The sequence below is a fragment of the Bos indicus x Bos taurus genome, chromosome 28 (genome assembly GCF_003369695.1).
Source record: "Bos indicus x Bos taurus breed Angus x Brahman F1 hybrid chromosome 28, Bos_hybrid_MaternalHap_v2.0, whole genome shotgun sequence".
In the NCBI taxonomy this organism is placed as follows: Eukaryota; Metazoa; Chordata; class Mammalia; order Artiodactyla; family Bovidae; genus Bos; species Bos indicus x Bos taurus.
In genome coordinates, this window is record NC_040103.1 from 26,669,747 (window position 1) to 26,694,092 (window position 24,346).

The window sequence follows — 24,346 nt, forward strand, 5'->3', positions numbered from 1 at the left end:
CTCCTCTTGCAGGAAGTCTTCCCGGAGTTCCCAACTCTGAATTAGCATCTCCCTCCTCTATGCAGCTCAGGGTAGTGGGAAAGGTCTCAGAGCCTCTGCTCTGTTGTCAGCCTCTCCGAGCCTCACTTTGCATCTGTGGGTTGGGGATCCAAGGACAGAGGGAGAGGAGAAAGCCTTCATTCTCATGCCCTGGCCTTTGTAAAGGTGGCTGGGGCCAGTGAAGCGTGGCCACCTCAGGGTTAACTCCTTGCCCTGCCAGGGGCGGAAGCGAGGAGGACTGAATGTGAAATGAAGTCACTTCCCTGCCTGGGGTCTGCCGTGTGCCTGGCTTTCCGCCGTAAATCCTGTTTCCTCCTGGACTTCTGAGTGCCCACCCACTCCTGGCTCCCATGACCCTGAAGGTCATCAGCAGGTGGGGCTCCCCATGGAATGTTCGGCCTGTCATTCATCCGGCGAGGTCACTTCCTGTCTGGATAAGCCAGCCACTTTTCCTGCCACAGCCTTGCATGTGGGGGTTTCACAGGAATCATGGGTGTGGGGCCCAAGGGAGGCTACCTGAGGTCAAGTTCAATGTCCAGCTGATGCCTTTTATTCTGGGGGCACTGAGACCCAGGGAGGGCAGGGCACTTCCTGAGGTCAGGACTCTGGAGCACACTGCAATTGTAGGGCCTCTGTGGGTTTCCCCTGGGGTCGCAGGCCTGCAGGGTAAAGGGAGGAGGTCGCTTGGCCTCCCTGGGCCTCCTTTTCTTCTTCTGTGGAAGCTGGGGGAGCTTGCTGTCAGATCTGCCTCTAGAACTGATCTGGTCAGCCCTGGACATCCTTGACCTTGTTTAGCCCTCTCTTCGCTGCAGGACCCTGAGTCTCATGGAGGTTCAGGAACTGACCTGGGTCTCTGTCGGGAATGGTGCTGAGGGTCTAGCCAGGTCTTTCTGACTCTAAAATCCTGGTTTCTTCCATCTTCCAGGGAAGGTATTTAGCTTTTCCTCAATGACGACTCAGGAACAGCCTCACTCTTCTGACCTTTTCCTGTGGATCGTGGTCTTCTTGGGCTGTCGAGTTGACATGGAACCCTGGTTCCTGGCATCAGTGTAGTGTGAATATTCTTTTATCCCCCCTCTTTTTTTTTTTTCTCTGTAAATAGTCTCTGTTCACATAGGAAAATCAGAGAAATAAAAGATATGCAGAAAGGTTAGGAAAATCATCCATGGCCCCACTTCCCGGTGATAACGACAGTGATAACCATTCATGTTTGGAGATTTGTTCTTCCAGACATTTTTCGTTGTGTAGTGTGAGTGCGTGTGCTTGTGTACAGGATTCCTCTCTCCTTTTTAATAGGGCAAAGCTCTAAATTGCTGTTTAGTGTCTCCCCCCCCAACTGAACATACAGTAGATATTTTCCTATCAGTAAATAAGGGGCTCCTTCTTTCTTTGGAAACTCTTACATTGGAGCTTAACAACACATCACAGATGTACAGCTTGAATTGAGCACAGCCTTCGGAGCCTTACCAGGTCAAAGAACATAATTCCTCCAGCACCCTGGCCCTGTACCCCATCGCCACCCCCTCCTTCCTGCTCCAGACGTGACTTCCAGCACCATGCACCAGTTTGGCTTGATTTTGAGTTTTAGACAAATGGAATCATATCGTGTTTGCTTAGTTTGGCTTCTTTGGCTCCACAGTCTGTTAGCGACGGTCATCTGAGGTTCCATCTGTTTGAATGATGATGTGATGACGTCTGTGGTATGTTCAACTTCGACCACTGTTGATGTGAGAGATGTTTCCAGTCTTTGACTAATGTAAACAAAGCTGTACCCAACACCTTTGTGGCCATATCTTTGAGTATTTCCTGTGACTTGATTGAAACTTTGCTGATTGCAAAATTTAGAATGATTGCCAGTTTGTCCTCCAGGGAGCCATGCCAGTTTACACCTTGCCCCGCCCTTAGGAGGGCGCCCATCCCTGGCACCCTTGCAGAGACCAGGTGTTTTCACCCTGCTGAACCTGTGAGGCCATGAAAGGCAACACGTGGCAGCCGCTCCCAGTTTTAAAATTACAGCTTAGGGTGAATATCTTTTCTCACATTTATCAGTCATTTGTATTTCTTTGTTGTGTCTTTGGGTTTTTTTTTTTGTATGCTTTACTTTTAATATATACTTGTTTTCTCATTTTAAAAAAATCCCTCTATATAAAATGATAAATAATAAAAATATGTTGAAAATATTTTTATCCATTTGTCAGTTGTCATACAACTGTGGTTTTTCTGTGTTAGATGAAACCTGACCATTAAAAAAATAATTTTTAATTGGAGGATAATTGTGTTCCAGCGTTGTGTGGTTTCTGCTCTACAGCAGTGCAAATCAGCCGTAAGTATATGTATATATCCCCTCCCCCCTTGAGTCTCCCTCCCCACCCCCAGTTCCACCCTGTAGTCATCACAGAGCTCCAAACTGAGCTCCCTGCCTTCTACAGCGGCCTCCCACCTGTTACCTGTTTCACCTTGGTAACGCGTCTCTCAATTCGTCCCGCTCTCTCCTTCCTCTGCTGTGCCCACAAGTCCATTCTCTATGTCTCCGTCTCTATTCCTCCCCTGCAGATAGGTTCATCAGTGCCGTTTTTCTAGATTCCATATATACGCACTAACATATTTGTTTTTCTCTTAGGTCTGTCCACCTTGGTTCAACTGACTCAAATTTGTTGAAAAGCTGACTATTTTATAATGTAGTCTGCTCCATCAATATTTTACTATATTTATCCCCTAGCATTTTGCATAGAAAGTCCTTTTCTGCCCCAAGAGTATATACGTATTAACTTACGTTCTCTTTTTCCGCTTCCGGGTTCCCTTTGTAGTATGCTGTTGTTCATCCCTCTCTGCTTACCTCGGAGCCTGACGTTAGCTGAGGGACAGCTTGGTGGTTAACAGCCTGTGTGCGCGTGGAGGCTTTTGGCCGCCTGTGTGCCCTTAGGCAGATTATGCAGTCTCTCTGTGCCTCCGTGTCTGTACCTGCAAAAAATGGGATGCTAGGCCACAATAACCACTGGGTTATGGTGGGGGTGAAACCATGGCTATTTGCAAACTTTTTAGTCTCAATACTGCTTCCTTTATACTCTTTATACCCTTCTTTAATACCCTTTTTATACTCTTAAAAATTGAAGCCTCTTGTTTATGTGGGTGATATATATTTATAAATTGATATTGACCATGTTAAGAATTAAAACAGTATACTTAAAGACATATTTATACATTCATTTCAAAATAACAATAGCAAACCCATTATATGTTACACATAAATAATTTTTTTTTTCTGAAAAATAACTATGTTTTAAATATAGTGGGATAAGTGGCATTGTTTGGCCAATCTATAAATCTCTTTAATGTCTGGTTGAATAGAAGACAGCTGGATTCTGATATCTGTTCCTGCGTTTGGTCTGTCATGATATGTTGATCAGTTGAAGTATAGGAAGAAAATCTAGCTTCACACAGGTAAGTCATTGGAAAGGGCAGGAATATTTTGTTAGCCTGAGGATGTTTTCCTTTGATGCTGCATAAAAGTAATAATTTCTTAAAGGGAATGTAGAATCTGAAAACACATTGATGAACTTTTCATATTTTGTTACATATTTTGTTACAATGGCTTTTTGACCAGGTGTGGTTTGGTAACATATATCAGTGATTGGGAAAATACTGGTTCAGTGAGTTTGGATCTTCCAAATGTGGGACAGTTCATTTCATCATATCCCACAATTGCATGTGTTCGCATCATCAATCATATCATTGCAAAATCTTTATGTTTTAGGAAGCTTTCAGATTCACAGTGACTGATTCAGGATTTCCAGAATTCTGATTTTTCTTTAAATGTTCAAACTTATCACTGGCAACAAATGCTGTCGGTTATTTTCCTTGAAGGGACAGGCTCACTCTGTTCGTTTTGGAGAAAATGTCTACCAGATATCCAGTTCTGAATAACATTTTTTTGGTCTGTCAGCCATTCTTTTGCATAAAAGGGATGCTCCACGGACGAAGGGGCTGCTTCAGCCGACAGTGCAGACCAGTTCACGAGGGTTTATCTTGCAGACAGCTGTCGTGTGCTGGAAACTAGTCCATGTGCTTCTTCCCAGGTTATTACCCGCATTATTGAAAAGACATGTACTCCACTGCTCTATCAAGGACGTCCTTAAGCGACACTGGTGTATTTTGTCATCGCAATTGACGACCAGCCCAGTCTGGGGCCACTGCTGAGCCTCCTGCTGAGTGTCTAGCACTTCCACCCACTGTGGCCTTTGCTCCTCATGGTGAGAAGGGCAGTGATGGCTTAGTACCTGAGATCACTTTGACCCTGTGCTTCATTCGTTGGAGCAAAAGAGCTCTTCCTGGTCAGGGTCTTCCCTGCTCAGAAAAGTGAAGCAGATGTACAGGGAGGTGAGGGAGAAGGGTAGGAGGCCCCCGGTCCTGGCTCTTTCTTCCACTGTCTCTGTGACTGAGCAGGTCTCTGGACCTCAGTGTGCTCTTCTGTAAAATGAGAGGGACAGACTGGACTCTCAGAGGTGGGTGTGACTCTAACTTAAGATACATGTTGGTGCTTAAGGGGAATTTAGACCCTGTCCCATGTCTGCATGTGTGTGTGTGCTGGATGTTGGGGGATGAGCCCCAGGGCCGGGGGTGGGCTGGTGTGAGCCCCTGCCCTGGGCCCAGGCTGAAAATCTGAAACCCTGCTCTCTCCCCTCCTCCCCAGCTCTCCCCTGGCCCCACCCACAGTAGGGGAATCCTGGAGCATGGTGACTTCCTCTGTGTTTGTTCTGTGGCTGAGACAGATGTTTCCTGCAGCTGGCCACTCAGCCTCCTGCCCTATTTTTAGCTCCATTGTTACCCGCCCCAGGCATCTGGCTGCCAGCGGTCCGTGAGAGGCTGTGGCCCTGGAAGGGGTGCTCTTCCCTGGGTCCAGCTTGTTCTCTGCCTGCTGCAGGTCCCTGGGTTAAGCTTCCCAGTGTCTTTGGGGAAAGTGAGGCTGGCTTCAGGAGAAATGGGAGAGTGATGGGTGGACAGTTCAGTGGAAAGGGCCCAGGCTGCGGAACCAGAGGCCTGGCTCTGTTATGTTGTGTAGTGAACTCTCTGAGCCTCAGTTTTTCCATCTGTTAAATGGCACAAAAGCGTGTGCGTCTGCCTTTCTCATAGAGTTGTTCTGAAGCTGAAATGATGGTAGATGTGCAATTTGTTTAGCACAGTGACATTTGGAACCTACAACTACTGGGGATTCTACCCTGGGCGGGGGGTTGGAGTGGGGGCGGTGCGGAGGAGCATCAGATCCAGAGTGGGGAGATGAGGCGTCTACTTACCAAATGCCAGTCCAGTGGGTTCAAGGTCAGGGTCGTTTGGGGTCCAGCCTGTGTGTTAGAAGATTTGGAGGGGACAGGGACATTTCCACTGCATGGTAATGGATGGGATGAAGGCGTGAGGGTAGGGATGGCATTCCTGGTTGTAGGACCAGGAGGGCAGAGGCGTCGAGACAGGGAAGGGCCAGATGCATCCTGGGAGATTCCAGCAGTCAAGGGCCTTGAGCATCTCTGGCTAGCAGCTCTGGCGGTGCTCCTCCCTAGGAGGGGCCCCACAGTGGGTCTGGGGACCAAAAGCTTGGCAGCCCTCTTCCTGGGCTAGCGGTCAGCACGGCAGCTCTGCTTCTAGTTGTTTTATACATTGAACTTCTGTGAAAGATTGATTTTGCGCAGAGGGTTGAGCTGCTAAAATCTCCTCCTACTAATCTTGACCAGGCCTCCTACTTCCTAGGTGGACATCAAGTGTGACCCACAGAGGGCTAGGTTGAATTTGAGGCTTCTCAGAGAACCTGTGCTGGAGGGGAACATCTCTTGGAGCTTGACTTGCTCCATCCCATGGGGCAGCTGAGAATTTGGCTTTGCCTGGAGTGGCAGGGGTGTGGAGGGTAAATAGGGGATGCTGAGGGTGGGAACGGGAGGCTTGAAGGCCAGGCAAGGGAGTCTAGACTGGAGGCCACAGGGCTGGGATGGATGGGGACAAACTGCAGAATTGGGTCATCGTTCTTCCCAGCTCCTTAAAATGATGCTTCAGGTCCCTATGGCATTGCTGGAGGTCAGGAATGGGGTTCAAGTGTAAGTTCCCAGTGGCCCTTTGGAGCCCAGTCCCTGGAAGCAGCCAGCAGAGTGTTGGCAGGGTCAGGGCTCTAGGTGTGGTGTCAGGAGACTGTAGGCTCTGCTGGCCTAGAAAAGCCCCAATGGCCAGCTACTTGGAGCACCGTCACTGGGCGTGGGGGTGTCCAGGTGCTTCTAACCCTGCTCTCTCTGAGGCCCTCCCACTATTCCTAATCCTAGATGGAGAGGAGCTTCAGCCTCTTTCAGGCACAGAAGGAATGTCCTTCCCAGAGTTGACTGACACCTCCCTAGGGATGTTGATACTCCCCTCCTGTTCGACAGAACCTATAGGCAGAGTCCCTCCCAGCCAGATTATACCTTCTTGTTTTCTGCAGAGTTCTCAGAAAGGCCTCGAGAGGGACTCGGAGAGACTCCAGATGGGGAGACTTGTGGTCTCTCTCTTCCATTTCGGAGGAATGGAGCCCAAGCCTCTATCTATAGGGTAGAACAAACATTTAGCAGCTTGGAACCTTCTAGATTTCTGCAGCTGACTTGGAGAAGGCTTCTGCATCACATGGTCTGTCAGTCAATCGTGGCGTGACATTTGTGCATATCCTTAGCTACCCCTTGGGCCCTGGTGGCTGTGGACAGTGTCTTCTGTATTCCGTGAGCCGCTGTGGCTCCAGCGTGGGCTGGACTCACGGGATCCTGGTGTTGTTGACCTGCCGGAGCACGACCAGAAGGAACTTGATGTTCTGAGAAAGGAGGAAGAAGGAAGTTGTGCCTTGCAGCTTGTGGTCATTGAGGGCCATCCCTAAAAATAACAGAGTGCATTCGTCAGGATTAGATTTGGCTGCGAGTAGTAGGAAAAGCCAAATGACAGCGGTTTACACAAGATGGAAGTTTATTTCTGTGTCCTGTCCGAGCCCGGAGCTCTGCAGTCCAGGCCACGATATGGTGATTCTGCTATACAGATTCCCGGGGTGTGGCTTCATGTGCTCACAGCTCAAGACGGCTGCAAAATGTCAGCCATCATGCCTGTGTTCCAGGCAGCAGGCTGGAGGAAAGGAGTAAAGGGGGCTCATAGGGAAGGATCCGGAATTTGCCAAGGACACTGCCCCTCATGTTTCATTAGCTAGGATTAGTCACCTGGCCCAAGTAGCTTCGGGGGAGATCAGGAGTTTGGGCCTGGCTGTAGGCAGTCACATGCTCAGCTAGCTGCCCTGTCCCTCGTCCGGTTTGTTTAATACAGATGAAGGGAGGGAGTGGGGCTGAAGGGGATGTGGGCCTTACTTTTTTTGGGGGGGGCTGCTATGCATCTTATGGGATCTTAGTTCCCCAGCCTGGAATTGAGCCTGTGCCCCTTGCAGTGAAAGCACAGAATCTTAACCAAAGGACCACTGGGGAAGTCCCCACTGTGGGCATTTACCGGAGGTTTTTCTCAGGCTGAGAAGCTGAGCCAGTGGTTCAAAGGTGGCAGAATCTCCACCAGGGAGATTTCTATGGAGGAGGCCAGTCCTGCCTTGGGACCAGAAAGCCACATGCTCCAGGACAGGAGTGGAAGCAGGGGCTGAGCCCAAGACAGAAAGGCTTTCCAGGGGCTGGAGCCAGCCCCATGGAGTGGTCACAGTGAGGGAAGTGGGCCACCCTATTCTCAGAGGGTTGGTGTGTGCTGAGACAGTGTGGGCCTGTCTGGGCTGCTAGGACCTGGGGGAAGAGGACACGCTTGGGAAAGATGGAAGACCCACAGGGGCGGGGACACAGGTGGACTGGATACGGTGCTTGTGGGGCTGGCCCAGGACGAGGGCTCTACTTGAGCACTGTCCCCACCTGGCCCACAGGCCTGGGGGGTGGCAGGGGCCCCTCCAGGGGCGTCCCACAGCACCCTGTTGCTGGGCATATTTGGGTTCTCTGGAGATCTGGAGTTGTATTTGAAATTCCTTGACTTTCAGGTCCTAGCAGCTAATGAGAATGGAAAGAAACAAAACCACAGGGCTCAAGCACTTTGCCTGTGTGGACTGAAGACTTTCTCCTTCCAGATGAGCTGCCTTCTCTGAGGCTTCAGTGAGGGGAATGTTTGGGAAAGTAGCTTCTTATAAGGCACAGTACAGTTCAGTTCAGTCGCTCAGTCGTGTCTGACTCTTTGCGACCCCATGAATCGCAGCATGCCAGGCCTCCCTGTCCATCACCAACTCCCAGAGTTCACCCAGACTCACGTCCATCGAGTCAGTGATGCCATCCAGCCATCTCATCCTCTGTCGTCCCCTTCTCCTCCTGCCCCCAATCCCTCCCAGCATCAGAGTCTTTTCCAATGAGTCAACTCTTCGCATGAGGTGGCCAAAGTACTGGAGTTTCAGCGTTAGCATCATTCCTTCCAAAGAAATCCCAGGGCTGATCTCCTTCAGAATGGACTGGTTGGACCTCCTTGCAGTCCAAGGGACTCTCAAGAGTCTTCTCCAACACCACAGTTCAAAGGCATCAATTCTTGGGTGCTCAGCTTTCTTCACAGTCCAACTCTCACATCCATACATGACCACAGGAAAAACCATAGCCTTGACTAGACAAACCTTTGTTGGCAAAGTAATGTCTCTGCTTTTAAATATGCTATCTAGGTTGGTCATAACTTTTCCTTCCAAGGAGTAAGCGTCTTTTAATTTCATGGCTGCAGTCACCATCTGTACTGATTTTGGAGCCCCCCCAAAATAAAGTCTGCCACTGTTTCCCCATCTATTTCCCATGAGGTGATGGGAAGGGTAGCTAAATTTTAAACATTTTTTAATTTTAAAAATACTTTAAATACCAATTTTTTATTTTGAAAGATTTCAAACCTACTGAAAAGTTGAAAGAAGAGAACGCAAGTCCCTCCTCACCAGTTGCTAGTATTTGTTCCCTCTGCCCCCTACTCCCTAAACCATATGAAATTCATAGATGTTAGGATCCTGCACCTGTAAACCCTTCAGCTTGTATCTCCTAAGAATGAGGACATTCTCCTTGTTTCCACATTTCATTATGGCATCCAAGGAAGTTGAGCTTATTTATCCAACAAAATATAATCTGTGTTCAGATTTTCTGACTTTAACTCAAAATGTCCATTGTAGCCCCCTGCCCCCATCTCCAATCTAAGGTCCCACCACATAGGCAGAGTTCCTCTCAGGACAGCTGAGCCACCATGGGGAGCTCCTGAGGTAGGGAGCTCCCTAAACCTGGAGGCAGACAACGAGGGGTGCTGGAAAGGACCCTTTTCCTTCCTGAGGGTCCCAGATTCCAGGAGCCTGCAGGCCCCACTGGAGCATCTGGTGACATGTGCCAGGGTCTTTGCTGGCTGCAGAGCAGGCAGGAGTCCCCTCTCTGTTCTCCACCTGTCAGGTGAGCTGAGAAGGAGGCTCCTTTACCCTTCAATGAGAGTGGGGGCCTGCTGTTCCACCTGCAGCTTCTCCCAGCCCAGGGGTCCACCTGCAGGGTGATCCCCTTACTCTGACCTTGGCTCCCACTCACTGCAGTTCCTCAGCTGGCTGCCCAGTCGCTCTGCCCCGCCTGCCTTTGTCCCACCTCCAGTTCCATCTCTTGGGGCTCCCCGTTGTTTGCAGGCCGAAGTCTGGAACTCAAGGCCTGCCACACAGAGGGAGCCCACTGCTGAACACAGGGCATTATTTCTAAACATGCATTCACCTTCTGATTTTAATTTTTAACCTTTTTTTTTTTCAGTTTAGAAAAAATGGAAACATTTCAGAAAGATATTCAGCTGATGAAGGTCTCCTGCAATCTCAGATCCCAGATAGCTTCATTTAATTTTATTAAAATATTTATTTTTTTATTTGGCTGCACTGGGTCTAGTTGCAGCAGTGGGATCTTTAGTTGGGGCACGCAGGAGCTAGTTTCCTGATTAGGGATTGAAACTCGGCCTCTTGCATTGGGAGTGCGGAGTCTTTGTCACTGGATCAGGGAAGCCCCTTTTACTTTTTTTTAAAATTGACCTCATCCTAGTTTTAAAGAGGCTAAGGAGCAGAGATTGTGTGAAGGGGTGGGTCTGTGTGACCCGTCAAAGACAGGAGGTGATGGGCCATGCAGCAGAAACCGGAATTCTGCCTCTACCAAGCCATATAGCCTGGGGAAATTCACATAGCTGGCCCTGCTTAGCAGTTTTCTTTCTGCAAAGTGGGAGCCATACACCCTATTCACCTCCCTTGAGGGTTGTTGTCAGGAGCAAAGATAAACAACAAAGGCAGAAAACCCCACCAGGCTGTAGGAATGGAATGATTATTATGGGAACATGAACGACCACAGGCAGAGGGCACAGGGTGGCACAGGCACCAAGCTGAGGGTGTACTGGGGGGTTAGCGGTGGGTGAGGGGGGGTACGCTGGGTGGGGAGCTGTGGCCGCTGTCCAACTTTGAAACTACTGCAAATAACCATACTTAAAAACATTCCCAAAGTAATAATGTTTGTTGTAGGAGATTTAGAAGTGGTGAATAAGCAAAAAAGAAGATGAATAACCATATTCAGTCCCCCAGCTCAGAAATAAATACTATAATGTTTAGACGTCTTTCCACCTTCTGTGCCTGCTTGGGGAGTATCATCCTTGGTCCCATCAGCAAGGAGCTGGCCAGGGTGAGAGGGTGAAGTGATGGAGCTGATTTGTTCCCTCAGCAAGTGTGTATCTGGCTTTTCCCTGGAGCCAGGCAGCAGGACCCAGGACGTAGGATACCCACTGCTGGGAACAGCATGCAGTGGAAGAGAATGGAGAGTCCCATTTTGTGATGCTCACAGTGGGCAGTGGGAGCTGAGAGATGGGGGTGGGTGTGTAGTCAGGGAGAGCTTCCTGGAGGAGCTGGCAGGTAGGATGTGGAAGGGTGGGGAGGAGGGCAGTCCTGGTGAGAGAGTCTAGGGTGGGAGCATCTTTCCCCATACCCTCTTGTGTGGGCTGAGACTGGTCCTTGATGCCAGGCGCTCTTCTGTGGTCCTGAAAGATGCCCCCAAGTCGTCACATGGTCATCTCAGAAACGTTTCCTGAGCATCTGCTGGGACCCATGTGCAATTTGGTGCTGGGGCCAAGCTATGGTCACTTTAGGCACTGACCAGCTCTTGGGAAGTTGGAGAGGCTGCTGCTGTAGACATAATCCCATCCGTGAGGCAACTGAAAGTAAAAGGAGGTCGTGAGCAAGAGAAGTGCTGAGGGCTGGGGTGTTGACAGCCAGTATTGCCAGGACCTCAGAGAGGCTTCTGAGGCGGGACATTTGAGCCACGACCAGGGGAAGGGGCAGCCGCGTGAACAAGCTAGAGGGTGTCCCAGGCAGAGGAGTGGTGGGTGCTCGTGAGAAGGGGGCCTGTGGTGTTGGAAGGAGGAGGTGGACTTGGCCTGTGGCTGGAGCGTCAGAGCAAGGGGAGGGGGCGGGGGCCTGTCCGCTGGGGTGAGGGCTTTGCATGTCACAGCATGATGGACGGAAATGACATGACCTCCGCCTGAGTTTCCTCTGCCTGTGGTCGTCCGTGTTCCCATGGTAATCATTCCTTTCCTGCAGACTACTGGGGCCTTTCTGTGTCTTTGTGGCTTTTCTATCTGTGCTACTGACAACAACCCTTAAGGGAGGCGAGACAGGGTTTATGACTCCCACTTTACAGAAGAGGAAGCAGCTAAGTAGGGCGGACGATGTGATTTAGGGCTTTAAAGATCCTTGTGGCTGCTGCTTGGAGGATGGGTCGCAGGGGGACAGAGAGAAGGAGGAAGCCTTCTTTCCTGGAGGCTGCTGTTGTTGGACTAGTCAGGGGCCAGTGACCAGCCATGGCAGAGCAGTTGGACCGACGAAGGATATGGGTGGGTTTTCAGAGCAAAGAGAGGACTTGCCCAAGGCTCCAGAGAAGAGCTAGACTGTCTTTGTTCTTTTCTCTCTTTTTTTTTTAATAACTTTTTTATTTGAAAAATTTATTGGTTGTGCTGGGTCTGAATTGCTGCACGTGGGCTCTCTCTAGTTGCACCGAGTGAGGGCTGCTCTGTAGTTGTGGTGTGCAGGCTTCTCATTGCAGTGGCTTCTCTGATTGCAGAGCACAGGCACCAGGGCGTGTGGGCTTCAGTAGGCGCAGCTCCTGGGCTCTAGAATAATGGCTTGAGTTGAACACGACCGAAGTGACTGAGCAGCAGCAGCAGCAGCAGCAGGTGTGGTGCGCAGGCTTAGCTGCCCCACAGCTTGTGGACTACTCCTGGACCAGGGATCAAACCCATGTCTCCTGTGTTGGCCGGCAGATTCTTTACCACTAAGCCTCCAGGGAATCCCCTCTCTTGGTTTCTTACCAAGACCAGAAGCAGATTGAAGCTTTCCTAGGTGGCTTAACAAAGCAGTGAAACGAGGAGACTTACCATTGTGTGTTTCTACAGCAGGGCAGCTGCTGTGGCCCAGCCCCGCTGGGCCCTGTTGTTTGCCCAGGATGACAGCCAGGGGACTACTGAGCCCACTTATTCCTCCAGACTTTCCTTTGATAGGCAGTGTCTAGATGTGGCCCTGGTCCTGGCCTGGGAGGGTTAGATCTGGTACCAGTCTGTGGTTACAGGGAGGGGATATGGAGAAGGTAGGGAGAGAGTACAGGGAGCCTGGGATCTGGGGTGATGTGAAGGGCAGCTAGTGAGCTGTGCCCTTGCTGTGTGTTGAGCTGGGTAGGTGTCACCTTAAACACATTCACTTACTTCATCCCCAGATGATCCAGTTAGGGAGGCAGAGTTGTAATTGGGGTTATAGAGTTTATAGTTGGGGAAACTGAGGCTCAGAGAAGTTAAGCCATGTGCCACATGACTAGTACGCAGTAGGGATGGGAATTTCGGCCCCAGAGTCCACCTTTCACACCAAGTTATCTGTCTGTGTCTGTGCTTAGTCGCTCAGCTGTGTCCGACTCTTTGCGACCCCAAGGACCGTAGCCCACAAGGCTGCTCTGTCCATGGAATTCTCCAGGCAAGAATACTGGAGTGGGCTGCTGTGCCCTCCTCCAGGGGATCTTCCCGACCCAGGGATCAAACCCAGGTCTCCCACCTTGCAAGTGGATTCTTTACCATCTGAGCCATCACACTGAGTTGAAATCACTGTTTCTCCAACTAGGTGTGAGGATACTGGGGAGTTCTCACTTTTCTGTCTGTTGAATGGATATGCTAGCACTGCCTTCCTGGGTTTTTCTCATGCCCCACACAGAAGGTTATAAATTCATACCTGCCGCAGTCACTGGGCTCAGCTCTGAGGAATCTGAGCTGACCGAGGGGGACCTTCAGGGACCATGGAGGACTTGAGACTCAGCAGCACTGTCCAACAGGAATATGGATTTCCCTGCTATCCAAAAGTAGAATGTTCTATGAAAGTTTTTTTAGCTGAAATGGCGTTAAGCGGAGACAGAATTACCTTAGGACACCTCTTGCTGATGAATGCACAAAATGAATGGATTTAAAGCACAGATGCTGATGCTGAGATGCAGAGAGTGGTTCTGGGAAGGATTTTGGCAGGGCCACTCTTCCTGCATGGGGTGCACTGCCTCTGTCGTGTCTCCTGCAAGACAAATGCTCAATGCTATTTTTATCTTCCACTTTTTTTTTTTTTTGGTAAAAGCAAAATCCTCTGGATTTCCTTTGGTTAGTGAAAACAGTTATTAACGTAGGTCTTTTGGAAGAGCAAAGTGGCATAAAGCGAACTTTCAAAAAGATGGGGGATACCTGTATAAAGTGAGCCGCATGTTTTTTCAATTAATGGTTTATAATGCTGTGATAGTTTCATCATATGTGTCATTTTTTTTAATTGATTAAGTTTTTGGCTGTGCCATGCAGCATATGGGGGTCTTAGTTCCCTGACCAGGGATTAAACCCATGGCCCCTGCAGTGAAAGCACGAAGTTATAACCATTGGACTACCAGGGAAATCCCACATGTCATTTTAAATAGCCACATAAAAAAGTAAAACTAAATAGATGAACTTAATTGTAGTAACATATGTTATTTAACCCCAATATCAAAATACTGTAATTTTGACATATAATCAACTGAACTAACCATATCATCAACGATACTAACTTGTTTGAGATGTTTCACGTTTTTGGTGCTAAGTCTTTGAACCCAGTGTTTATTTTGCACTTGCCGTGCATCCCAGTTGGCAGCTACTGTATTGCACAGCGCAGCTCCAGAGTCTGATTGATGCGTGTTAGTCTGACATGCATGCTAGCAGCTGATTTTTATGGAGCACTCACCGACCAGGCCCTGTTCTGCAGGCTTGTCTAATTACACGGTGGAGCCTTGACCCCACAGGTTTGAACTGCGAGGTTCACGTATGTGTGAGTTTTTGTCATAGATCCCTGCTGCGTGGCCTGTGGTTGGTTGGATCCTATACTTGGAACTGCCGGTGCACACCGTGGATGGCACGGAGGGTCAACGTTGCTAACCCTCGTGTAGTTCAGGGATCAGCTCTGTTGTTTACCCGTCACGGCAGCCCCATTTCACAGACATGGCGACTAAGGTCCAGAGAGGTAGCTCTGAGGTTTCACAGTGGGTGAGTTCTGGAGTTAAGGAGGAAGAGGTGATGGGAAGGAGCAAGCTCCTCTTTGTTTCTAACAGATTTATTTAGGTAAACTTCATACAACAGGATTCACCCATGTTAAGTGTACAGTTCAGCACTGGCTAATGTATGTAGTTATGTAACCACCACATTCAATACATGGAGTAATTCCCTCTCCCAAAGGTGCCCTCAAGCCCCTGCGTATTGGACTCCCCTGTCCCTGACAACTATCCGTCTGCTTTCTGCCCCTAGAGTTTTACCTTTGCTTTATGTCATATAAATGTCAAACTGTATAGTTTGAAGTCTCTGAGGCTTGGTGTGTTTCTCTTAGTATGATGTTTTCAAGGTTCATCCCATGTCATGTGTGTATCAGTTACTTTTTCCTTTTTAAAAATTGCTGCATCGTATTCCATTGTGGGCTTTCCTGGTGGCTCAGTGGTAAAGAATCTGCCCGCCAGTGCAGGAGACGTGGGTTCAGTCCATAGGTTGAGAAGATATCCTGGAGAAGGAAATGGTACCCCACTCCAGTATTCTCGACTGGGAAATGTCTCCGGTTCTTCCACAGCTTTACCAACACTTGATATTGTTGGTCTTTTCACGTTTGTCATTCTAGTGGATTTTGCTAATGATGTAAGATGCTGAACCACTTATATATGCTTATTTGGCATCCGTATGTACCTTCAAATCCTTTGCCATTTTAAATTGGATATTTTGTTAACTTAATATTGAGTTGTAAGAGGTGGCACCTCTTTTTTGTTGCTGCTGTTGTTCAGTCGCTAAGTCATGTCTGACTCTTTGCGACTCCATGGACTGCAGCATGTCAGGCTTCCCTGTCCTTCACTGTCTCCTGGACTTTGCTCAAACATCCAACCATCTCATTCTCTGTCATCCCCTTCTTCTCCTGCTTTCAATCCTTCCCAGCATCAGGGTCTTTTCCATTGAGTCGGCTCTTGTATCAGGTTGGGAATAAATGAGATATATTAGATGCTTTGCCGTCAGAGGTCCACCCATTGGTCTTCCTGGCATGCCCCTGGGTCAGTACTCAAGATCACTGGCTATCTCGGGTACCTGTTAAGCCCTCCCCTTTCTGTTCACCCCAGGTAGGCTTGGGAATCACATACTTATCAACAACCCCTGACTTGGCCAGCAGTATAGTGTCTGCTCAGTACAGTCTCCCTGTGCTCACAACAAAGGCTCTGCTTTGCCTCAGGCTAGAGTCAGCACGCCCAACCAGGGGACTTGGGATAGGGGCTAGGAGCCTTGGGTCCCCCTTCTTTTCTTATGACCTCTTCCCTTTTGGGCAGGAAAGGCAAAGAAAGGAATGGGGCAGGGTGATGGCTGCCTCAGGAGCAGATGTCCAGCTTTCTGCTTCAGTTGCGAGGGCCAGACTCTGCTTTGGAATAGCCACCATTCATCTTTTCTGAGCTCACAGGGTTTGACAAGCTGGAGATCATGGTTTCTGTATCATGTCTAGGACAAAGGATAGAGGGGAGGTGGTGGTTTGAATTAGAGATGGAGAAACTGAGACCAGAGTGGTCCTGGGTCTGATCATTATGTGGTGATATGAAGGGAGTGATGAGTGCAAGCCACGTTTCCAGATACCTGCAGAGCCACTGTGTGATGTGAAAATGTCTCTGAGTTCAATGGTGACCGTGTCCTGGGCTCCGAGACATGACAGGGGCAGCCTTCACTCGTGACTGAAGGAAATGCTTGCTTTTAGTCAGAAGTTAGGAAAACAAGGCATAAATGTTTGCAAACCATCCGGGCTCATAGACCCTCCTATCTTACTGTCCAGTCTCATCCTAGTCTACCCCTGATTCTCCTTCTAGCAGAGGGTTGAGCAGTAGGGACCTGCCCCACTCTGCCCTTGCTGGCCCCTGGCCCTGGCCGTGGAGAGCAGTGGTGTCACCGCCGGGACTGCCAATCTTAGGAGCCAGGCCCATGTGGGAGTGGCCTGCAGACTATCTCACCCTCACTGTCACTTTATGACGGGGACACTGAGGCCCAGAGGGGAAAAATAAGTTGCTGACGGCCCCAGAGCATGGGGCCTGCAGGATGAAGGGCCCTATACTGGCGAGGCTCACTCTAGCCCGAGATGAAAGAGATTTTGGGGGAGAGTTGCAGAGTGAGAAACCTGGGAAGCCTGGGGTTTCCCCCTCCTGTCGACATTGCGGAGACAGGTCAACTTTCAGAGGCGGCGGTCCTTGCCCCACTCCTGCAGCCTACAGCTGTGCGCATCTGTACTGTCTCTGGGCTGTCCTCTCAGGGACCGGCTGGGGCCTGTCATCGCCTCTGAAGCCTGTGAGACACTAGAGCTGGAGCTGTGGGGGCGGCGAGGTGGAGGTGTCAGGCCCGGCCTCACCCCGTGGGAGCAGGGCTCGGCTTTGGCCTGGCAGCTGAAGCCAGCTGTTGCCTCCTGCAGGTCTTTCTCATGTCCCGTCCATCACTCCCTCCTTTGGGACAGCCGCCGAGCCCATTCTTGGAGGCGGCTGTTCCTGCCTTCACCCCCACCCACCCTGCCCAATGCCTTCTTGGCCCAGGCTGCTGAGAGAGGTCTGTGGAACGTTGGGGAGCCATGGAGAGAAGGTTCTGGCTCTGCTGACAGTCAGCAGGAGATCCACTGTGGAGCCCCTCACCTTCTCTGAGCGCCTGAGTTTCTGTTTGGAAATAAAGGCTTAGTCCTTCCACCTTCTACCAAGAAAAAGAAGAAAAGACAGAAAAAAGAGAGAGATTGGCCCGGGTGTGGAGAGCTATGACGAGGCTCTTATAAACACAAGGTGTACGTGTTAGCAGAGCTGTCACATGCCTGCTGGGAGTTGTCAAGGATGACAAGGCTGAGCTGGAGAGAGAGGGGACCCTTCCCAGACTGGGAAAGGAGAGGCAGTGGTTTGGGGTGCTGGGGGGTACGGAATGAACAGTCATTCTGTCTGGGTGACTCTGGGAAGGGGAGCTTGAGGGCACCGCCCTGGAATGCTGGGGGAGCATTGCCTGGGAACTCTGACCCCTGGGGGAGGGAGGGCGTGGTGAGCTCAGCCTTCAGAGTGACCTGCTTCCCGGGCTTCGTGCTGACTCCTGGCCCCACCATCCACTTCCTGAGATGCTGCTGCTGCTTATGAGAGGGCAGGGCTGGGAGTGTGTGGATGGTGGGGAGCAGCTCATGCCCAGATTAGGGCAGCTTGGGCAGGGGAGCAGAGGGGAGTCATCAGGTTCTAAAGACTGTATCGTCCCTGTGCTTTCAGAATGGAGGGCTTCCCTAGTGGCTCAGATGGTAAAGAATTTGCCTGTCAATGCAGAAGACCCAGGCTCAGTCTCTAGGTTGGGAAGATCCCCTAGAGAAGGGAATGGCTACCCACTCCAGTATTCTTGCCTGGAGAATCCCATGGACAGAGGAGCCTGGCAGGCTATAGTCCATGGGGTTGCAAAGAGTTGGACCCAACTGAGCGACTGACGCTCTCAGGGTGCAGGTGGGAGTGGGAACCAGCGGGCAGGGAACTCTCTCCCCTTCCTGATCCTGGGCCATCAGTGCCGTGGGGAGCAGCTGCCGCTGGGCTCTGAGAAAGTTCTGTGAGCCTCTGTCTCCCGTGTCTGTCACCCTCTTCTTGAGTGTGTGGAATTCCCAGCCCCTTCTCAGGTTCCTGAACCCGTCGCAGGGTTCTCAGACCCCTGAGCCAGTCTTCCCCACACCCTCTGCCAGCTATTAGTGGCTCTCCTGGCCTGCTTCTCCAGCCATTCTTTTGTTTTAAGTAGGTTTTACTACCCAGTGTTCAGAAAATGCACATAAGGAAAAAGGAGAAAGTAAAAACTGTCTGTAATCTCATCACCAGCTGATGGCAGGTTAGCGTCTTGGTGTGTGCCCTCCCAGACTTTTCTCCTGATTTGTGCTCACGTATTAAAATGGATTATATCCTGTGCTTGCTTTGCAGCCTGTTCCTCTTCCCTTCTGGTTGCCTAGCTATCTTTCCACATCAGTCAATATATTTTTAAGGCTGTTTAACATTCCACCTTAGAGATGCCCCATAATTTATTCAACAAATCCCCTGTTGCAGGCTGTTTCCAGTGTTTTGTTACTATAAATAGCATTGTGATCAACAAAACACCCTTGTAGCCCACTCTTTGCACACATCCTTCACTACTTCCCTAGGAGAGAGCCCTGCAGTGGGAATTGTGAGACCACAAGGATGCCTGGCGTGCCGGATGTCGGGCAAAAGCTTTGGCTGTTGAGATGTTATTGGTGATGTAGATGTTGTTGATGTAGAGTTCAGGGGCCTTGATCTGCTGAGAACGCCCCCAGTCTGGACTTCCCTGGCCTCTTTTGTGACATTCACAGCTATGTTCTGTTCCCATCCAAACCCTTCAAAGCCATCTCCAGACTTCCCTCTGCCTCTGGTTCTCCCTCTGGTGACAGCCTTCCCTTTCTCCGGGTCTGGAAGGCCTGATCTCCATGTGGCCTGACCTAGGTACTTGGAGCCTTGGGTCCTGACCTGGTGGGGATGGCTGGCTCTTTTCTGACTGTCGTATGTTCGCTAGGGAGGGGTAAACTGTAAGGGATCAGGGCTGTATCTTCTTATCTGCCCATGTCCATAACTCTCCCCAGAGCAGTGGCAGAGGGCCAGGCATAGCGGTAGGCCTGTTGACGTGCTTTGCTGAGCGACAGCTGCAGGCAGAGTAGGCCCTCTCTGGGCCTCAGAACTTTGTTCACAGGGCAGAGGTGAGGGGTGGGCTGGGTCCCTTCCTGCTGTGACTTTTCCCACCCCCTCCTTGATCGCATCTCCTCTTACCCCACAGGTCTTGGGTCCTGAGGCTGCCAGCAGACTATGGGTACAACAGCCAGCACGGCCCAGCAGACGGTCTCGGCAAGCGCCCCCTTTGAGGGCCTCCAGGACGGTGGCTCGATGGATGGTCGGCACTCACTCAGCGTCCACTCCTTCCAGACCACGGGCTTGCACAACAGTAAGGCCAAGTCCATCATCCCCAACAAGGTGGCCCCCGTCGTGATCACGTGAGTGGCAGGACAAGTATGACCCTGTCCCCAGAAGACATGGCTGGGGGGAGCTGCCTGGAGGGGTGGTGGCATACAGCACTTAACGTCTCCAATCTGCTTCCATTGAGGAAGACACTGAGGCCAAGAGAGGTTAAGCAGTGTGTCTGGAGTCACACAGCAAGTGGGTGGCAGGGCTGCTGTCTTTTGGGGTTCTCTTAGCTCATATTACGTTTCATGTCGTGGCTGTCAAGGAGTGTAGGAATGGGAGGAGTGGCTGGCCGGGGGGAGGTTGGGACACTCTTTTGAGAGTAATTTTTTGCTGAACTTTTTAAAAGGAAGTTTATGTACTTAGATACATAAAATTTAGATTTTCTTCCCCCCACAATCTGTAATTATGGTTCAAAACTGAGGTTGACACCAGGCTGTTAAAGGGCCTTGGGCTGAAAAAGCTGGAAGCTGTTGGTCAACTTTCCTAATTGGGCCCTTCAGGGACTTTTCTGGAGATTACTGAGGGTTTGTTCTGGCCCCATCCTTTGAGAGACCTGGATACCCTGCATGTGTCCTGTGGGCCCAGGGGAGGAGCGGGTGCCGAGAGCTTGAGGCCAGGGAGCCAGAGGGACATTGGCTCTGTCTCCTGGTGATTGGGAAGCCTTGTTTTTCCTCGCATCCACCCACTGAGCTCCCTGCCTTGGGACCCCTCAGGATGGAGGAAGGTAGACATGATTAGCTAAGAACTGGATGTGTTTCCTGGAGTGACGTTTGGCGGAGGCCTAGCAGATGGGGCCTCTGTGTAAGGAAACTGAAGGAGTGATAAATCCGGCCTGCTGGCTTTGAGGCCTGACAGGAAAACTGGAATCATAATACATTACTTTGCTCATAAGGGGAGGAAGGAGATGTTAAATGAAAGGGACCTGATATGTAGTTTTTTGACTAGCGCACGACAGAACTTGGTTTGGATCTTGAGCACAGTGTTGGAAATCCTGGGCCCAGCTCTGCCTGTCCCCTGCTCTGTGACCTTGGGCAAATCCTTTTCCCTCTCATAAGGGCTTAGTTTCCTTATCAGGATCTGTGGGGATGAGGTTCAAAAAATTTAAGCATGGCACGGCTCAGAACATTCTCTGGCTTGCTGTAAAAACCCACCTCAGTGGTATCCTGCATGCCTCCTAGAGCCGACTGTGACCTAGCGCTCCTTGCGTTGCAGCTTGTTTGTGGTAGGAGGGACCTTAGAAGATCATCCAAAACGGGCTGGCAAACTGTATCCTTCAGGCCAAATCAGGTCACCACGTGTTTTGGTAAATAAGTCTTTGTTGTGACACAGCCACGCCCCTCATTTGCATATCACCAAAGGATGCTTAAGGCTGCAGTGGTAGAGTTGAGTAGTTGTGGCAGACTGCGGGGCCCACAAAGCCTGGAGTGTTTGCTATCTGGTCCTTAATAGAAAAGGTTTTCTGACTCCTGATCTAATCAATAGCTTTTTTAGATCAGATATGAAACCTGACCTAGATATAGAAACTGAGTTCTGGGAAGGCAGGATTTGCCCTTCACGGGTCATGTGTGAGAGGGAGACAGAGCTGGCTGAGGGACCCCAGGTCTCACGACTCCTGTCTAGTGCTCCCCACCCTACTCATTCCATCACCCTTATCCTTTGGTAAAGAGATGTCAGACCCCAGATCATGAGCCCTGGGAGGCTGTGTCAGATTCTTTGCTATAATCAGCACAGACGCGTTTTGGGTCTGTAATGCACAGCCGTCCCTCAGGTTGAGCGTCTTCAGAAATCTGTGTGTTTTGTTTGAAACGGCCCTGGGTGGAGGTAGAACTTTACTAGTAATTAGATTACTAGATGATTAGAGTCCCTGAGGCACTGTGCACTTACTTCATGAGTGCTTTGTCTTCTCACAGCAGCCCTTAGGAGGTGGGAGTGACTGGAGACACTACAGACCATGTAACTTCAAAGCCGTGGAGTCCAAGTCATACCCTGGCCCCAAGGCCTGTGTCCTGAACCACTACACTGTGCTGTGGGATTGTCAGTGTGGGGGTTCTTAGACACATCTGATGGAGGGACCATCTGGGGCCAAAGTAAGCCTTGTTTAAGGAGGCTTTAAACAAGACGGCAGCTTCTCTCTACACAAAAGTCCAGGAGGTATTCCAGGCTGGAATGACTGCTCCATAATCGGCCAGGCTCCTCCTTTTGTTGCCCTGCCATCATCAGCATCTACCTCCTGCCGTCACTTTTGGGTGCTTGCCAGAGAGAAGGAAGGAATACGTCTTCTTTCCTTTAAGGGAATGGCCCAGAAGTTGCATACTTCTCCTCACATCCCATTGGGCAGAACTGAATCACATGATCACACTAGGTGCAAGGGAGGCTGGGACTTAGAGTCTTCAGCTGGATGGCCCCGTCACAAATTCAGGGAACTGTTGCTGAGGAAGAAGGGGAGTGTGGATACTGGGGGACAGCAGGCAGCGTCTGTCATAAATGCATGTGTGGGATGGGGTGGCCCTGCTGTGGGCCGGGTGAGGGTGGAGTGTATCCTGGCCACTGTGCTTGCCTGAGGCCAGCTGCATCCTGCCCCTGGCAGGTACAACTGCAAGGAGGAGTTCCAGATCCACGATGAGCTGCTGAAAGCCCATTACACCCTGGGCCGGCTCTCTGATGCCACCCCCGAGCACTACCTGGTGCAGGTGAGGTCAGGCCTGCCTCTCTCTCCCTTCCTGCCTCCCACCGCTCCAGCCCTCCTTCCTCGCAGGCTCCCTCCCTAATCTCCCCCTGCTTCCCCTGTGGCCTCCTTCTCTGCCTCACCCCATCCTCTGGGACCCTGATCCCACTTGCTCTCCCTCTCTGATACCCTAGGGCCTGTTCTTGCTGCCCTGTGGGGACCCTGCTCTTCTGTCCCCATGTGGCCCCTGCCTGGCCCCAGCCTGGCCACACCCCTCTCTCTGAGCACCAAGGAAGACGCACATGGGAACCTGAAGGGCTTGGGGCCCCAGACTGCTCTTCTCAGGCTAGGAATCGTCATCCCATTGTCTTTTGAAGTTTTAGGACTTCTTTAGTGCATAGATAGAGATGTAGACATAGATGTATATCTATCTAGATCTATCTTTTTTTTTAACCTTAAAATATCCCCTGGAAAGTAAAGTCTCCAAGGGCAGATGAGTTTTCATGTGTCTTGGTGACTGCTATAGTCCCAGCTCCTAGAACAGTGCTTGGGTAATCATGTAGGTGTTCAAAAACAGTCAGTGAATGAATTAATGGTAGTCATGATGATTAAACTGTATTTGTTGAAAGAGGGTCTGGGTGGGAGGTAGTGGTGGATGGGGAGGTGGGTGAACGGGTGGATGAGATGACTTCATGGTTTCTTTTTGCCCGGGAATAAATCTCCTAGTTCCTCCTGCTCTCACCTGACCCCTCTTTTCTCTGGTCTGCATCCCCAGCTGGGGAAGGGAGAGACCTGCCCATACGCATAACTGCAGGCCCCTGGGAAGTGGCTCACACTTTTCTCCTAGTTGGTTGCTGGTGTCCCAGCTGTAATTCCCTGTTGAACCCCTTCTCCATGGGCTTCGCCTCTGGGTGAGAGATGTTTGTTTTCTGCCCTGGGGGCTGTAGGTGCGCCCTGCAGGTGGCTTTGGTCTCCATTCCCGGTCCCTGTAATGCTTCTCCCTGCTCTGCTTCCTCAAGTCCTGGCTCAGGTGCCACTTCCAGCCTGAAGCCTTCTTTGATTCTCCTTCAGGAAGAGTTGTCTTCTCTCTTCCCACACTATATGACACCCCTCCTGGCATCACAAGTATTCTCTCTGCTTTTCCCACGAGTCTGTAGACAACCTGAGGATCATGTTCCCCACCCCGTCTCCCTGCGCCCCATCCTCTGGGGCCTGGGATAGAGCCTTGTCTGTAGAAGATGTCCCTGCGTCATCTGAGTGACCCCTGTGGCTCTCCCCTGCCAGGGCCGCTACTTCCTGGTGCGGGATGTTACTGAGAAGATGGACACGCTGGGCACCCTGCAGAGCTGTGGGGCCCCCAACTTCCGGCAGGTGCAGGGCGGGCTCGCTGTGTTCGGCATGGGACAGCCCAGCCTCTCGGGGTTTAGGCAGGTCCTCCAGAAACTCCAGAAGGATGGACACCGGGTAAGCATGGCCATTTCCCAGGCAGGGGCCAGTCCCCCAAATCTGGGGAAATGGGAGGGGCAACTGCAGAGGCTCTGGAAGGGCCTGGGCATATTATGGGGGAGGTGGTGACTGGTGACCAGGGCCTGGCCCTGAAAGTCGATGGTCATTGTGCTCAGCATGACTGGGAAATTCTGGGCAAATGTTTGTTGCATTGTCCTGTATGGACATGGGAGCCCCGAGGTTAGCAGCCCCTCTATACACCCATAGGATGATGATTACAGCTAAGACTTACATCCTCATGTTGATCCTACATGGGTGGGGCAGCTATTGTCCCATTTTACAGAGGAGAAAACTGAGGCCCAGACAGGATAAGAGGCCCCTGAGTGGTGTCCCAAGACCCAAACCCAGACCTCTGGACTCCATGTGTCTGCTTGACATGACTCCTCTCTCCGCCTGCTGTGGAGACGGGGTTTTGAGTGTCTCCAGGACAGAGGTGGAGGGTCCACTGTTATTGCAGGCTCGTAGCGGGCAGTCTGATTTAACCTGGGTGAAGATGGAGAGGCTTTAGTGAACCAGAGTGAAGAGGGGGTGTTAGCTGAGCATGGATCCCATTCCATCATCCCAGCAAGTTCTCTAGGGCGGAGCCTGCCTA

General features: G+C 50.8%; 1 protein-coding gene across 11 annotated transcripts in view; it reads left to right on the forward strand.

Moving 5' to 3' along the window:
* The window catches only part of PALD1 (phosphatase domain containing paladin 1), an 85,041-nt gene that overhangs the window by 23,079 nt on the left and 37,616 nt on the right, over nt 1–24,346 (forward strand). For 8 of the 11 annotated variants that reach the window (XM_027530439.1, XM_027530443.1, XM_027530446.1 and 5 more), the window contains 3 exons: nt 19,399–19,612; nt 22,171–22,273; nt 23,533–23,712. In XM_027530439.1, the coding sequence (XP_027386240.1) occupies nt 19,428–19,612; nt 22,171–22,273; nt 23,533–23,712 (468 nt within the window). In that variant the 5' untranslated portion in view covers nt 19,399–19,427. Of the gene's footprint in view, nt 1–3,389; nt 3,481–4,115; nt 4,290–19,398; nt 19,613–22,170; nt 22,274–23,532; nt 23,713–24,346 lie in introns of those variants that run through there. The other 3 variants (XM_027530438.1, XM_027530440.1, XM_027530445.1) reach the window with 2 other exon arrangements.